This window comes from Hemiscyllium ocellatum, chromosome 10 (assembly GCF_020745735.1).
Source record: "Hemiscyllium ocellatum isolate sHemOce1 chromosome 10, sHemOce1.pat.X.cur, whole genome shotgun sequence".
NCBI lineage: Eukaryota > Metazoa > Chordata > Chondrichthyes > Orectolobiformes > Hemiscylliidae > Hemiscyllium > Hemiscyllium ocellatum.
In genome coordinates, this window is record NC_083410.1 from 58,719,977 (window position 1) to 58,737,264 (window position 17,288).

The 17,288-nt window shown below is 40.1% G+C and overlaps 1 protein-coding gene across 6 annotated transcripts in view; it reads right to left on the reverse strand.

Annotated features, from left to right (window-relative positions):
* The window catches only part of LOC132819773 (girdin-like), a 378,017-nt gene that overhangs the window by 257,156 nt on the left and 103,573 nt on the right, over nucleotides 1-17,288 (reverse strand). For all 6 annotated transcript variants that reach the window (XM_060831525.1, XM_060831521.1, XM_060831524.1 and 3 more), the window contains exon 8: nucleotides 964-1,130. In XM_060831525.1, coding sequence (XP_060687508.1) covers nucleotides 964-1,130 — 167 coding nt within the window. The remainder of the gene's footprint in view (nucleotides 1-963; nucleotides 1,131-17,288) is intronic.

Here is a 17,288-nt window from a genome sequence, read left to right on the forward strand (position 1 = left end):
ACAAATGTTTCTTCTCATCTATCCAATACATAATTAAGTTTTAAATTAATAATATGCACCAGTATTTTACTTCCTAACTTACATAATCAGAATCATTCTAACTGGACATAAAAGTGACCAGCATAGAATTAACATAAAACATTACTTAAATAAACTTAAAAAAAGTTTTGTTTAGAACTGACACAATCATGCAAATATTTATTGTACCATCATTATTTCAAAACAACATGCTCCAATATTCTTTCATAATGATTAGCAAATATGGCATCATAATAAGCAATTTTCATTTCTTTCCAAGTGCATTAGTGCCATGAGGCCAATTTACTGGGGTACAAAGTAAGGGAAATATTATTAGGGGCAAATGTTAATGGAAAACAGTTGATTTCATTTGGCGATTCATTCTTAGACTTTAAGTTAAATATTTAAAGAATTAATTCATTTCCAGTTGCATTAAATAACAGGCCACAGGTTATTAATAAACTGTACCCTCACAGCAAGTAAGCAATTTTTGAAACAGATTTTGGATTTTTCATTTCTTTTGCGTTTATATTGGAGTTTGTCACTCATAATCGATTGAAGAAATATGAAAATCAATTTCCTGATCTCTTGCCAATTCTGGTCTTAGATGATGACCCTTAACATTATAAAGTAGCTAAGCTCAGGAATGCAATAACCTAGCTCTGATTTTCAGACATCAACGCAACTTAGTCTTGATATTCACAAACTCATTGTTTTTGGTTTGAATGATGTTATTTCATTTGTAAAAACAACATAAATCTATTTGTTTCGTATTTCTTCAGATCCAGTGCAATAACAAGTCATATGGCTCATCTATTTAAGAACTAGAGAAGTTTCCAACTTCCACAGATACAGTTTTTTTGTTAAAATTCTGCCCCAAACCACTTTTCTAAAATTCAATGTTCATTTCCTTGATCTGAGCGTAGTTCTGATCTACGTACTTACATTTCTTGTCTGATTCGTCTGAGCTTTGCTTTTGTGTCTGCCAGTTCAACAGACAAATGCTGTCTGCTCTCAGTACGCTGCATGCCTGGGGATCCAGTAGGTGACTGAACTGTTCCATGGACTGGAGATTGATTGCAGTCACGTTCTTGTGCAAGATGTAACATGATCTACAAACAATAATGAATAGATGCATTTAATTTTACTGCACTAAATACACAGTCCAAATCACGTTCATTTCATTTTTCCTGGCATCAAAATGACAAGAAAAGTTAGGTAAGCCGCATTTTTAGTTGACGTTTAAAACACCTTTATAATTGGAAAATATTTCTAGAGATCAATGATACACCATGTCACAAATGTGTAGTTAAAAATCACACATTTTGTTAGAAACTGTAATGTACTTTTAAAAATGAACACAAAGCAGGCTAACATGGCTCCCAAGTCACCTGATTATCTTTCAGACTGAACTGCAATTGGAACCAGACCATACGATCTCAAGATTAAATCACAAAAGATGCTTGAAATTATTTAAAAGCTTCCAAGAATAAATGGAACTCATTGACATTGGTCTCCTTGGAGACAAGTTGCATTTCCTTTCCCAATATAATCTGAAAGAATGACAGCCATTCAGGTATATGACTTAGACAACTAAAAAGTCAATGACCTTGGTTAAAAGACAATGAATGGGAGTATGCTCTGGACCTGAACTAACAATACACAACGTGAAAGCATAATTCAACAGAACGAAATAGCAACATTCCAAAATTTTTAAACTGTGTAAGCATCAGGCTGGGCACTACCATTTCATCCAGAATTCTCAAAACAACTCAAGATCATAGCTCCAATCAACACTCTTCTCTGAATTCTGAGCAACATACGAGATTGGATTTTCACTCTAAAATCAGGGGTTACAGAGAAAGGATACAAGAACTCTTCTCTGTTCTAGTGAAAAGGAATCCATGCATTACCAACCGTCATTCCAGAAGAACCAGCAAGAAAACGGGGCATTCAATCATTTTCTGGAGTTGCTGTACAGATGGTATCAATATACAAAAGGGCAAAGTCTCACTCTTCAATTATAAGGTTGATTTTCACCAGAAATCAATGCTAGTGCCATTTTTGGAGTGATCCATGAAGGGCTTTTCTCTGGTGAATTTTCTCACACTATCTCCCAAATTTGCTTTATTACCTATATTTCACACCCCTACAGCAACCTGCTTATTGCATACGTTCAGGTGCTATGGCATCATTAAAGGCCAGCCATGGACCCAGTCAAGCACAAGCGGTCTGCAGCTGCTTTGTATATAAATACAGAAATACAGGAGCAGAAGTTGGCCATTCAGCCCTTAGGTCTACGCCACCATTCTATATGATGATATCTGATCATCCAACTCCTGATAGATGCTTCTTTCACCACATATCCTTTGACCTCTTTAGTCCTAAGGACTACACTTATATCTTTCTTGAAAGTCTTAAAATATTTTGGTCTCAACAGTTTCCTGTGGCAGAGAACTCCACAGGCTCGCCATTCTCTGATGAAAACGGTCTCATTTCTGTCCTAAAAGACCTATCCCTTACTCTTAGATTGTGACCCCAGGTGTGGACTTTATGGTAATCGAGTACGTCATTCTTGCTTCTACCTGGTCTAATTCTGTTTTAAACTTATACATACCTATTAAATTCTATGACATCTCTCCTCATTCTGTGAATATTGTCCTAACTGATTCAGTCTCTACTGTACTTCAGTTCCATCTCAGAAATCAGTCTGGTAAACCTTCCATATACTCCCTTAATAGCCAGAACATCCTTTCAGAGAGGAGGCAAGAACTGCATACAATACTCCAGGAGTGGTCTATAGTTGCAGCACGACATCCCTGCTTCAGCACGTGAAGCCATGAAAAACTTACACACCATAGGCCTTATTTACCGCCTGTTGCGCCAACATGCTTACTTTCAGTGACTGGTGTACAAGGACACCAAGATTTCATTGTACCTCCATCTTTCCCAATCTATCCCTCTTCAGGTAATAATCTGCCCACCTGTTTTTGCTACCAAAATGGGTAACCTCACATTTATTCACATTAATTTTTTATTTGCTATGTTCGTACCTATTTACTTTTGTCCAAACCACACAAACATCTCTGCATCCGCCTCCTAACACACCACCCCACCCAGCTTTGTGTCATCTGCCAACTTAGAGAAGTTATAATACATTGTTCTTATCTATATCATTAATATATATTCAGAATAGCTGGGGTCCAAGCACTGATCCCAGCACTACCATAAGAGTCACAGGAAAGTTGGCAAACTAGGAACATGGAGACATGGGTCATGTGTAATCACTGCCCATGGAGTAAGCCCCAAGATGCAGATGCCTGGTGTCTAAGATAGAAATCAGATGGTGACAATGGGAGTTGCATATCAATATATCTGAATATATGCAATTAGTCCTCTCATTGTTCACTAGTGAGAATCTCATCTCTCAGGTCAATGCATGGTTGGAAGATGCGATTTTTAGCTCTCACGTCAGTGAGATCAGCTCCTCACAGCTGTTCTCACTTGAAGCCTTTGGCAATGTGATTCAAGGGCTTGGAACATTCTGATCTCCACTTATTAGAACAATTCACAAGAATACCAATAAAAGGATAAACTAACCTTTACACTGTTCGAGTAGAAAGTGCTGATGGGTTGTCAAGTGGAGTCTGATTGGTAAAGGTATTGCCATTGGGAGTACAACAGCTAATAATGTTTCAACTCAACATAACATGTATCAACCATTCGTTATTTTGTTTCTCAGGGCACTGCCATAATCAACTAGAGTCATGCTGTCTGGTTTGAAATATAAAGGTCTGGCAGTTGACAGCCAAGCATTAACACTTGCATTCTCCATGACAATACATCTAACAATCAGATCAAACAACAATCCCCTCTCCTTCTGTCTAAATGTTAGTTTTCTCTTACATGGACATTCTTGTGAATTATCCTGAGAAGTGCAAGACAAAACACTTCCACAAATGAGTGCCTTCTTTCAGCAATATCCAACTTCTATACTACTAGGTTACATGCATTTCTGAACTCATATGATTGATACAGGGATATCTGGAAAAATGTTTGTGTACATTTGAACATGCCTTAAAATTAACAAAGTGAATAGCTCAGAGTTTTAACAAAGGATAAAATAGAGGAATAAAATGGGTTACCCCTAACAGACAAATTAAAAAAGTCAACTCTTGATTTCTACAGCATAGAAACAGACCCTTGGGTCCAACCAGACCATGCTGTCCATGTTCCCAAACTAAACTAGTCCCACCTGCCTGTGTTTTGGCCCATATCCCTCAAATCCTTTCCTATTCATGTACTTATTCAAGTGTCTCTTAGACACTGTAACTATACCTACATCCGCCGCCTTCTCTGGCAGTTCATTCTACACACAGACCACCCTCTGTATGAAAAAGTTGCTTCTCACATCCTTTTTAAATCTTCCTCCTCTCAACTTAAAAATATGTCCCACAGTCTTGAACTCCCCAACCGAGGGAATAGACTATTATTATCTATGCCCCTCATTATTTTATAAATCTCTAAGGTCACCCCTCAACCTCCTACGATCGAGTGAAAAATGTCCCTGCCTGTCGAGTCTATTCTTATATCTCAAACCCTCCAATCCCAGAAACATCTTGGTAATCTTTTCTGAGCCCTTGCCCGTTTAATAATATCCTTCTTATAACAGGTCAACCAGAACTCCACACAGTACTCCAAAAGAAGTCTCTCCAACATCCTGTACAACCTCAACATGATGTTCCAACTCCTATATTCAAAGGTCTGAGCAATGTAGGCAAGCATGGTAAATGCCTTCTTAACCACATTATTTGTGACACAAATTTCAAAGAATAACCTGAACTCTTAAGTCTCTCTGCTATACAACACTACCCTCCCATTAATTGTATAAATACTGTCTTTGCATTACCTAACATTTATCCCAATCAAACTCTATCTACTACTCCTCAGCTCATTGATCCAATTGATCAAGATCTCTCTGTAATCTTAGATTACTGTCTTCACTGTGAATTCATGAATTTTTCTAGAGATGGGCATGTTGTTGTGAAGCATATTCCACAGATTAAACTTTTAGTAATGGTTTTGACTGCACTAAAACTTCCAGGAAATACAAAATAGTGTCACCCAGTTTCCACTTTAAAAAGTTTCTTTCTCAACAGCATGGCTATAGTTGGTTTCTTTCTGGCAAAATGTCTACATTCAGTTGATGATATCTTTACTTTTCTGAGGATTCTTTGGGTATTCACAATACAATAACAGGCCTCCCATTTATTTTCCAGCAATTAGGTTAAGCTTTCCACTTTTATCACAGAATCATATTAGCTTCTTTATATCACTTTTAATATATAGAATCGGAAAATAAAGTGGGTATTAACAATGTAGAAAAGATACAGGTAGAATGTGTTTCATCAAAAGGAAGAGGGATCAGCAGAACAGTAAAAATAATTCTTCCTAGATTATGCTGAAGGGAAGCATACCATTGAGTGTTGGTATTTCAAAGGGAGAGATATTTCCTCAATTGTCCAATCATGGAAACAAACCAAACCAATACTGAGAGGCACTGGGACAAGCCAATTTCTAACGCTGTGTGACTGATGAAATGTGCCTTCCAGAGGACCTCATGAAGCAAAGAAATATGAACTGGAGGTAGACATACAGATTACAAATTGATCCCATTATATAGAGTTGGATTAAAGTGTACTTAGGAAATAAAGAAGTTGTACTTTTAGTAATACAGACTCCCAATACAAGGGATTGATTTTGTCTTTGGAAATGATCTGATTTGTTCAAAAGCATTGTTCTCACGGAGGGTGTTATAACAACTAGAAGTAAAAGGAACTGACAAACAGGTAGGGAGGTAGGGAAAAATTTCTGGTTGTAACAACTGCTCCTTTTTTGAGGTATTTTAGGTGCTGGAGGGGATTTCCTCAAATTCCAGGAGCAGCAATTACTGTTTTATATGCTGTTGCATTGTTTTGGAACTTTTGGGAAAAAAAAGTCAAAACAACAGCAGTTTTAAAAGCGAAAAGAACAGACAAAGAAGCACATGGTGAGGTCATTGCAGGAAAGAGAGAAAGAGAGAGAGAGAACCTGCAGAGTTACTGCCTTTGCTGTTTGAATTCATCTATTGCTGGATATCGGAGTGCATCTGGGAAAATTAACAAACACTGAAATTCACAACTGGTCTTGGAGGAACTGTTGGGCGAAGTTCACAGCACAGAATCAGATAAGTTAATCGTTGTTTTGATGTGTGGCCTGCAGAGAATCTGCAGCATTGAGTAGAATGGATTCTTTCTTGATATGGAAAAAGTGGGGGGGGGGGGGGAAGGAGGACCCAGGGAGATAGTGAGGAAAGAGATGAATCGGAGACTGGTAGAGTTGAGAACAGAAGCAGATCAATCAATCAATCAGTCAGGGCAGGCAGGGATAAGGTAGGACTAATAAATTAAACTACATTTATTTCAATGCAAAGGGCCTAACAGGGAAGGCAGATTAACTCAGGGCATGGTTAGGAACATGGGACTGGGATATCATAGCAATTACAGAAACATGGCTCAGGGGTGGCCAGGACTGGCAGATGAATGTTCCAGGATACAAATGCTACAAGGATAGAAAGGGAGGCGAGAGGAGGGGGAGTTACATTTTTGATAAGAGATAGCATTACAGCTGTATTGTGGGAGGATATTCCCGGAATTAAACCCAGGGAAGTTATTTGGTGGAACTGAGAGATATGAAAGGGATGATCACCTTGGGATTGTATTATAGACCCCCTAATAGTCAGAAGGAAATTGAGAAACAAACTTGTAAGGTGATCTCAGCTGTCTGTAAGAATGATAGGGTGGTTATGGCAAGGGATTAATTTTCCAAACATAGGCTGGGACTGCTATAGTGTTAAGGGTTTAGATGGAGGGGAATTTGTAAAGCGAGTACAAGAAAATTTTCTGATTCAGTATGTGGATGTACCTACTAGAGAAGGTGCAAAACTTGACCTACTCTTGGAAAATAAGGCAGAGCAGGTGACTGAGGTGTCAGTGGGGGACACTTTGGGGCCAACGACCATAATTCTATTCGTTTTAAAATAGTGATGGAAAAGGATAGACCAGATCTAAAAGTTGAAGTTCTAAATTGGAGAAAGGCCAATTTTGACGGTATTAGGCAAGAACTTTCAAAAGCTGAATGGGGGCAGATGTTTGCAGGTAAAGGGACGGCTAGAAAATGCGAAGCCTTCAATGAGATAATGAGAATCCAGAGAAACTATATTCCTGTTAGGGTGTAAGAAAAGGCTGATAGATATAGGGAATGCTGGATGACTAAAGAAATTAAGGGTTTGGTTAAGTAAAAAAAAAGGAAGCATATGTCAAGTATAGACAGAAGAGATCGAGTGAATCCTTAGAAGAGTATAAAAGGAGGTAGGAGTATACTTAAGAGGGAAAACAGGAGGGCACAAAGGGGACATGACATAGCTTTGGCAAATACAATTAGGGAGGATCCACAGAGTTTTTAACAAATACATAAAGGACAAAAAGGTAACTGGAGAGAGAATAGGGCCCCTCAAAGATCAGCAAGGTGGCGTTTGTGTGGGGCCGCTGAAATTGGGGAAGATACTAAATGAGTATTTTTACATCAATATTTACTGTGGGAAAAGATATGGAAGATATAGACTGTCAGGGAATAGATGGTGACATCTTGCAAAATGTCCATATTACACAGAAGAGGAAGTGCTGGATGTCTTGAAACGGGTAAAGGTGGATAAACCCCGAGGACCTGATCAGGTGTACCCTAGAGCTCTGTGGGAAGCTACGGAAGTGATTGCTGGGCCTCTTGCTGAAATATTTGTATCATCGATAGTCACAGGTGAGGTGCCGGAAGACTGGAGGTTGGCTAACGTGGTGCCACTGTTGAAGAAGGGTGGTAAGGACAAGCCAGGGAACTATACACCAGTGAGCCTGATGTCGGTGGTGGGCAAGTTGTTAGAGGGAATCCTGAGTATTTGGAAAGGCAAGGACTGATTAGGGATAGTCAACATGGCTTTGAGTGTGGGAAATCATGTCTCACAAACTTGATTGAGTTTTTTGAGGAAGTAACAGACGATTGATGAGGGCAGAGTGGTAGGTGTGATCTATGTGGACTTCAGTTAGGTGTTCGACAAGGTTCCCCATGGGAGACTGATTAGCAAGGTTAGATCTCATGGAATACAGGCAGAATTAGCCATTTGGATACAGAACTGGCTCAAAGGTAGAAGACAGAGGGTGGTGATGGAGGAGGGTTGTTTTTCAGACTGGAGGCCTGTGACCAGTGGAGTGCCACAAGGATTGCTGTTGGGTCCTCTACTTTTAGTCATTCACGTAAATGATTTGGATGCGAGCATAAGAAGTACAATTAGTAAGTTTGCAGATGACACCAAAATTGGAGGTGTAGTGGACAGCGAAGAGGGTTACCTCAGATTACAACAAAATCTTGACCAGATGGGCCAATGGGCTGAGACGTGGCAGGTGGAGTTTAATTCAGCTAAATGTGAGGTGCTGCATTTTGGGAAAGCAAAATGTTAGCAGGGCTTATACACTTAATGGTAAGATTCTAGGCAGTGTTGCTGCACGAAGAGTGTGAAAATAGCTAAGTCCCCTGGGCCGGATGGGATTTATCCTAGGATCCTCTGGGAAGCCAGGGAGGAGATTGCCGAGCCTTTGGCATTGATCTTTAAATTGTCATTGTCTACAGGAATAGTGATAGAAAATTGGAGGATAGCAAATGCGGTTCCCCGTTCAAGAAGGGGAGTAGAGACAACCCGGTTAATTATAGACCAGTGAATCTTATTTCAGTTCTTGATAAAGTGTTGGAAAAGGTTATAAGAGATAGGATTTATAATCATCTAGAAAAGAATAATTTGATTAGGAATAGTCAGCACGGTTTTGTAAAGGGTAGGTCGTGCCTCACAAACCTTGTTGAGCTCTTCGAGAAGGTGACCAAACAGATAGATGAGTGTAAACCGGTTGATGTGATGTATATGGATTTCAGCAAGGCATTCGATAAGGTTCCCCACAGTAGGCTATTGCACAAAATTTGGAGGAATGGGATTGTGGGAGATATAGCAGCTTGGATCAGTAATTGGCTTGCTGAAAGAAGACAGAGGGTGATGGATGATGGGAAGTGTTCATCCTGGAGTCCAGTTACCAGTGGTGTACTGCAAGGGGTGGTGTTGGGTCCACTGCTGTTCATCATTTCTATAAACGACCTGGATTAGGGCGTAGAAGGGTGGGTTAGTAAATTTGCAGACGACACTAAGGTCGGTGGAGTTGTGGATAGTGACGAAGGATGTTGTAGGTTACAGAGACATAGATAAGCTGCAGAGCTGGGCTGAGGGGTGGCAAATGGAGTTTAATGCGGACAAGTGTGAGGTGATTTACTTTGGTCGGAGTAACTGGAATGCAAAGTACTGGGCTAATGGTAAGATTCCTGGTAGTGTAGATGAGCAGAGAGATCTCGGTGTCCAGGTACACAGATCCTTGAAAGTTGCCACCCAAATTGACAGGGTTGTTAAGAAGGCATACGGTGTTTTAGCTTTTATTAATAGAGGGATCGAGTTCCGGAACCATGAGGTTATGCTACAGCTGTACAAAACTCTAGTGCGGCCGCACTTGGAGTATTGTGTATAGTTTTGGTCACCGCATTATAAAAAGGATGTGGAAGCTCTGGAAAGGGTGCAGAGGAGATTTACTAGGATGTTGTCCGGTATGGAGGGAAGGTCTTACGAGGAAAGGCTGAGGGACTTGAGGCTGTTTTCGTTAGAGACAAGAAGGTTGAGAGGGGACATAACAGAGACATAGAAGATAAATCAGAGGGTTAGATAGGGTGGACAGGGAGATCCTTTTTCCAAGAATGGTGACAGCGAGCACGAAAGGGCATAGCTTTAAATTGAGGGGTGATAGATGTAGGACAGATGTCAGAGGTGGTTTCTTTATTCAGAGACTAGTAAGGGTATGGAATTATTTGACTGCAACAGTAGTAGATTTGCCAACTTTAAGTACATTTAAATAGTCATTGGACAAGCATATGGACGTACATGGAATAGTGTAGGTTAGATGGGCTTCAGACTGGTATGACAGGTCGGCGCAACATCGATGGCCGAAGGGCCTGTACTGTGCTGTAATGTTCTATGTTAACAGACCTTCAAGTGCAGGTTTATGGCTTCTTGAAAGTGGAGTTGCAGGTAGATAGGATAGTGAAGATTACATTTGGTATGCTTTCGTTTATTGGTCAGAGAATTGAGTACAGGAGTTGGGAGGTCATGTTGCTGCTATACAAGACATTGGTTAGGCCACTGTTGGAGTATTGCATGTAATTTTGGTCTCCTTCCTACCGGAAAGATATTGTGAAACGTGAAAGGGTTCAGAAAAGATTTACAAGGATGTTGCCAGGGTTGGAGGATTTGAGCTATGGAGAGAGTCTGAACAGGCTGGGGCTGTTTTCCCTGCAGCATTGGAGGCTCAGCGGGGAAACTTAGAGGTTTACAAAATTATGAGAGGCATGGATAGGATAAATAGAAAAAGTCTTTTCCCTGGGGTCAGGGAGTCCAGAACTAGAGGGCATAGGTTTAGGGTGAAAGGGGAAAGATATAAAAGAGACCTAAGGGGCAAACCTTTCACACAGAGGGTGGTATGTGTATGGAATGAGCTGCCAGAGGAAGTGGTGGAGACTGGTACAATTACAACATTTAAGAGGCATTTGGATGGGTTTATGAATAGGAAGGGTTTGGAGGGATATGGGCTGGGTGCTAGATATCTGGTCGGCATGGACAGGTTGGACCAAAGGGTCTGTTTCCATGCTGTACATCTCTATGACGCTATGACTCTATGAACAGGAAAAACATCCTAGATCGCTTACTGTTAAGACTAGATCTCATGTTTACAACAAGTTGAGCCCATCTGCTTCAAATGGAAAGCAATACAAATCCCGAGAAGGTGGAACAAACAGTGCAAATCTAAAAGTGAATAAGAACCAATACCCAAGTGTTATTATTTAAAAGACAAGGTGCTAATGAGGGTATGGAGATCACTTCAAATAACAGTCAGTCAATGATGAATGGACAGTAATCCATCAGATGTTAACTCTCAGTACTGTATTGAGATTTTACAAGTAACTCATGAAATTCTAATGGCAGGTATTAAGATAGCACAGGCTAAAGTATGAAACAATGTTAATTAATAAAGATGGCAAAAGGATGTAAAATATTGCCATATATGCATACTTGCCAACAGTGAAAAAACCTCAGGCATCAATTAAACCTGCATTATTAAGTCTGATCCTGACTGTTATGAAGACCATTTAGCAGGGTATTAAAAGGGTTGCACAGAACCTATTCCTAAAATGAAGAGCAGTAATCATTGGCTTTTAACAGTTACAGATGTTCCAACAAGGCCTCCTGAAGCAGAATAGTACCACAAAATGGTAGTGAAGAAATCAGTCCAATTTTAATATATGGATTAACCAAATAAAAATTTGAACTGTGATCAGATTCAATGCTCCAAATATTAAAATAAATCATGAATGGCTGGGAATAAAAAGTTATGCCTACAGCTCATCATCCATGATTTCTCTAAGCATCGGAAAGACAGCATCAAATTTTAAAGACCATGATTAAGTCATTCTTGATGGGTTCTAAACGTTACAATAAAATGAATTGCCTTGTTGCTATTTGTCATTAGAGATGCCCATAATGAGTCCACAGGATTCAGGTGGGTGTGAAGTAAGAAGACTTCTTAAATTAGCTATTAAAAAATTATTAACCAAAGTTTTGTGCCTATTTTGAGGAAAATTAATCAGTTGACCAAAAAAGCATCTAAAGGGTGAAAATTAGATGAAATAAAAAAAGGTCAAAGCTCAGAAGTGAGTCATTGGTGATGAGATGATACAATTGTTACCTGACAAAGACTAATCTTTAAAAAGCAAGATTCAGTCGGACCTTACAATTCGAAAAGAAACTCAATAGTCAGTACTCAAGAAAGGAGGAAATATTAGTGAATGAGTCACGGTAACATGGTAAAATGACACTATGACAGGGAAGATGGTCAGAACCAGAGAATGAAGTTACAGTGATGAAAGAAATTGCTTGTGAAATTTAAAAAATTCAGAATTAATCAGAAATTGAACATTTTAATGTTGTTTCTCTAGTAATCAGGTTAGATAATATGGAGATGCTTAAAACATTAAATGAAATACCATGTTATTTCTCAGAAAAGTATTGAAATGATGTATGAAAGGTATTATAGACTCTTTTATGGAAGGATGCACTTGCTCTCTCGAGACTGCAGCAAAGGTTTAGCAGGCTGATTCTGGGATGGCAGGAGTAACATATGAGGTCTACGTTGGGATTGTTTTCGCAGGAGTTCACATGAATGAGGGGGGATCTCTTAGAAATTTAAAATTCTAACTGGACTAGATAGGGTAGATGCAGGGAGGATGTTTCCGATGGTGGTATGTCCTGAACTAGGGGTTACAATTTGAGGTTTCAGGGTAGACCATTTAGGATGGAGATGAGGAGTCATTTCTTCACCAAAAGAGTGACAAGCATGTGGGATTCATTACAACAGAAAGTAGTTGATGCCAAAACATTGAATGTATTCAAGAGGCAGCTAGATATAGCACTGGAGATGAATGGAATCAAAGGTTATGGGGAAAAAGCAGAATTAGGCTATTGACTTGGACGATCAGCCATGATTGTGATGAATGGTGGAGCAGGCTTGGAGAGTCAAATGGCCTCGTCCGGCTCTTATCTTCTAGGTTTCTATTTAAAGAAATAATATTAATGAGTATCGTGAATTTTTCCATGCCTAAAACAAAACGTGAAATTTTACAATATATAGGTATTGGTGGATTTTACTGCAACTTGTTGGGATGTATATCTAATACGCCTAGGGAGGGTAGACCTGTAGTTGCTGCTTGGGAAATTGGGGGGCGCTGCAGAGCTGCTGTTTGGACTGTTTACCGAAACTGCCTGTGCAGCTGGACTACCAAGGTCAGACCAATACAATGGCAGCCTTTATTCGGAGACCTTGTTTACAAGACAGACCATCTCGTGGATACCTGCCAAGGCCGAGGCCTGTTCACAGGAGGCCTTTGTCTGTGAGAGATCACGTGTGTGAGTGATTACCTAGCGTTAGCTTAGCGAACAATATATCAAGCAGGGGTTTTTGGAAAGATTTGAGAAGGCGCTTTCTCCAGTGAGCAGTAAATATCTCACTGTATTGTGTACGTCTCTCTCTCAGTAAAAGCTTATATTTTGAATCAGATCCAGTGTTTCTCTCCTTCAAACGAACACCAGGGACGGTAGCTCCGTCCTAACAAACTCAATTCTAAATTTCAGAAATGTAATTTGACAAGCTTGTTAAAAGCAAGAAATCTGAACAGATAAAACTGTACTAAGTACTGTACTGTTTTTATAATAAGCACCAATTTATAATAAAGCATTTAAACTGGCGAGAAAAATTTGGAACGGTTCTGTTGAAGCTTAATGATTTAACAATGTTTTATAAGAGCACATATGGCAGAAAACAAATGTCGGGATCAAAATAAAATGGTATTGAAAATTAGCATTACAGAACCTCGAATATCTAAATGTGAATGCTACTATTTATGGTTTTCACCTTAACAATAAATATAGAGGAAAAAGAAGACTGCAATAGAAAATAAAAATGCCTTTCGACAGGACGTCCTTTCATTTCATTTCTACATCAAAGGCTTGTGCTAATATTATAATTAAAAATGTGCTTAGAAGTAGAAGAAACCATATCTAGATTTAAGCTGATTCATACTTCCAGATTGAGTTTTAAGCCGATTTATACTTTGAGATTGTGTACATCAAGCCGTACTCTAACTCAAAACCTTAGTTTTTAAAAAAAATTATTAAACTGCAAAATAAATAAATATCTCGGGGAAGGAAAATGCCACCATCAGCTAAGTTGAAAATATTAGTTTACAGCATGGCTTACATGAATTCTGTGAAGTTGTTAATTTCAAAACATAGCTGAAAATGTGTTGCTGGAAACGCGCAGCAGGTCAGGCAGCATCCAAGGAACAGGAGAATCGACGTTTCGGGCATAAGCCCTTCTTCAGGAATCCTGAAGAAGGGCTTATGCCCGAAACGTCGATTCTCCTGTTCCTTGGATGCTGCTTGACCTGCTGCGCTTTTCCAGCAACACATTTTCAGCTCTGATCTCCAGCATCTGCAGTCCTCACTTTCTCCTCAATTTCAAAACATAACCAAACTCACTTTAAATATCCATAGATATATTGCTTTCATGATCCCACTTGTTTTTACACATTGTTGCTATTTTCAGAGTAGGAGAATCCATAGAACACAGGTGGTTAAGTGAATAATTTACAGCAATAACTTTAACTGTTAAAAAGCAATAAAGGCAGTATTGTGGTTAGCACTGCTGCCTCATAGTACCAAGAACCGAGATTCAATTCCAGCCTTAGGTGATTTTGATTTTTCTCATTTTTGGTTTGGAACCGTGAGGTGAAGTTGAGACTTGAACTTTGATCAGCAGCAACCTGTTGTTTGCATATAGCAACAGACCTGGAAAGATGATGGTTAATCTAAAAATACTGCAGATATTTTGACAAGATGATGTGTTATACTCAAGAATGGGCAACTGGTTGAATGTTGCCATTGGTCAATAAAGGGAAAACTGGTGCTGGCCAGCCAACCACAGCGAATGCTAAAAAAGAAACAGAAAACATAGATTGAACTGGTTTTGACTGGATTTTCTTGGGAGCAAAGGCAGAGACTTTCCAGGGAGAAGCTGCTGGAATGGGAAATCTTGTTTCAGTTTTAACCATGTCTAGTTTTGAATTCAGATACAAAATTGTTGAAATGCTCTGAAAAAGATTTATAGGAAAAAAAAGTGAGTATTCCTCAGAGCCTGCTAGAAGCTGTTTTCATTGACTAGATTAGATTAGACTTACAGTGTGGAAACAGGCCCTTCGGCCCAACAAGTCCACACCGACCCGCCAAAGCGCAACCCACCCATACCCCCTACATTTACCCCTTACCTAACACTACGGGCAATTTAGCTTGGCCAATTCACCTGACCCGCACATCTTTGGACTGTGGGAGGAAACCGGAGCACCCGGAGGAAACCCACGCAGACACGGGGAGAACGTGCAAACTCCACACAGTCAGTCGCCGGAGTCGGGAATTGAACCCGGGTCTACAGGCGCTGTGAGGCAGCAGTGCTAACCACTGTGCCACCGTGCCGCCCACTAGTGACTTCAGAATTCAAGCAAGCTACAATCCCATGTGCCTGTGATGTAACATATTGTTCATGGATGCCATAAAAGATCTGACACTTATTGTCAAAGTGGTTGTCGAACTGGCAAATTACAGATCTTATTTTCATTCTAATTTATGGCTTAATTGTGTCTGTTTGGCTGTACGAGCATATAGAGCTGACGTCAAAGGTCATAGAGTCATAGAAATATATAGCATGGAAACAGACCCTATGGTCTGACTCGTCCATGCCGACCATTGAGCCCCACCTGCCAGCACTCGGCCCATATCCCTCCAAACCCTTCCTACTCATATACCCATCCAAGTGCCTTTTAAATGTTGCAATTGTACTAGCCTCCACCACTTCCTATGGCAGCTCATTCCATACATGTACCACCCTCTGCGTTAAAAGTTGCCCCTTAGGTCTTTTTTATATCTTTCCCCTCCCACCCTAAACCTATTCCCTCTAGTTCTGGACTCGCCCACCCCAGGGAAGAGACTTTGTCTATTTATCCTAGTCATGTCCCTCATGATTTTATAAACTGCCATAAGGTTGCCCGCTCAGCCTCTGATGCTCCAGGCAAAACAGCCTCAGACTATTCAACCTCTCCCTATAACTCAAACACTCCAGCCCTGGCAACATCCTTGTAAATCTTTTCTGAACCCTTTCAAGTTTCACAACATCCTTACAATAGGAAGGAGACCAGAAATGCATGCAATATTCCAACAGTGGCCTAACCAATGTCCTGTACAGCCGCAACATGACCTGCCAACTCCTGTACTCAATACTCTGAACAATACAGGATAGCATACCAAACGCCTTCTTACTAACCTATTTTCCTGTGACTCCACTTTCAAGGAGCTATGAACCTGCATTGCAAGGTCTTTGTTCAGTAACACTCCCTAGGATCTTACACTTAATGGTAAGAGTCCTGCTAAGATTTGTTTGCCCTAAATGCAGCACCTCACATTTATCTAAGTTAAACTCCATCTGCCACTTCTCAGCCCATTGGCCCATCTGATCAAAATCCCATTGTAATCTGAGGTAACCTTCTTCACTGTCCACTGTACCTCCAATTTTGGTGTCATCTGCAAACTCACTAACTACACCTCTTATGCTCACATCCAAATAATTTATATAAAAAAAAGAAAAGTAGTGGACCCAGTACCGATCCTTGAGGCATAACATTGGTCACAAGCCTCCAGTCTGAAAAACAACCCTCTTCCACCACCCTCTTGTCTTCTAACTTTGAGCCAGTTCTGTATCCAAATGGCTAGTTCTTCCTGTATTCCATGAGATCTAACTTTGCTAATCAGTCTCCCATGGGGAACCTTATTGAACGCCTTACTGAAGTCAATATTGATCACATCTACCACTCTGCCCTCATCAATACTCTTTGTTTACTTCTTCAAAAAGCTCAATCAAGTTTGTGGAACATGATTTCCCACTCACAAAGCGATATTGACTATCCCTAAACAGTCCTTGCCTTTCCAAACACATGTACATCCTGTCCCTCAGGATTCCATCCAACAATGTGCCCACCACCGATATCAGGCTCACTGGTCTACAGCTCCCTGACTTGTCCTTAACACCTTTCTTAAACAGCGGCACATTAGCCAACCTCCAGTCTTCAGGCACCTCACCTGTGACTATCAATGACACAAATATCTCATTAAGAGGCCCAGCAATCACTTCCCTAGCTTCCCACAGAGTTCTAGGGTACACCTGATCAGGTCCTGGGGATTTATCCACTTTAATGCATTTCAAGACATCCAGCACTTCCTCCTCTGTAATATGGACATTTTTCAGAATGACACTATCTATTTCCAGATATTCTATTTCTTCCATGTCTTTTTCCATAGTAAACACGGATGCAAAATACTCATTTAGTATCTCCCCCATCTCCAGTGGTTCCACACTGATCTTTAAGAGGCACCTATTCTCCCGCTAGTTACCCTTTTGTCCTTAGTGTATTTGTAAAGATCCTTTGGATTCTCCTTA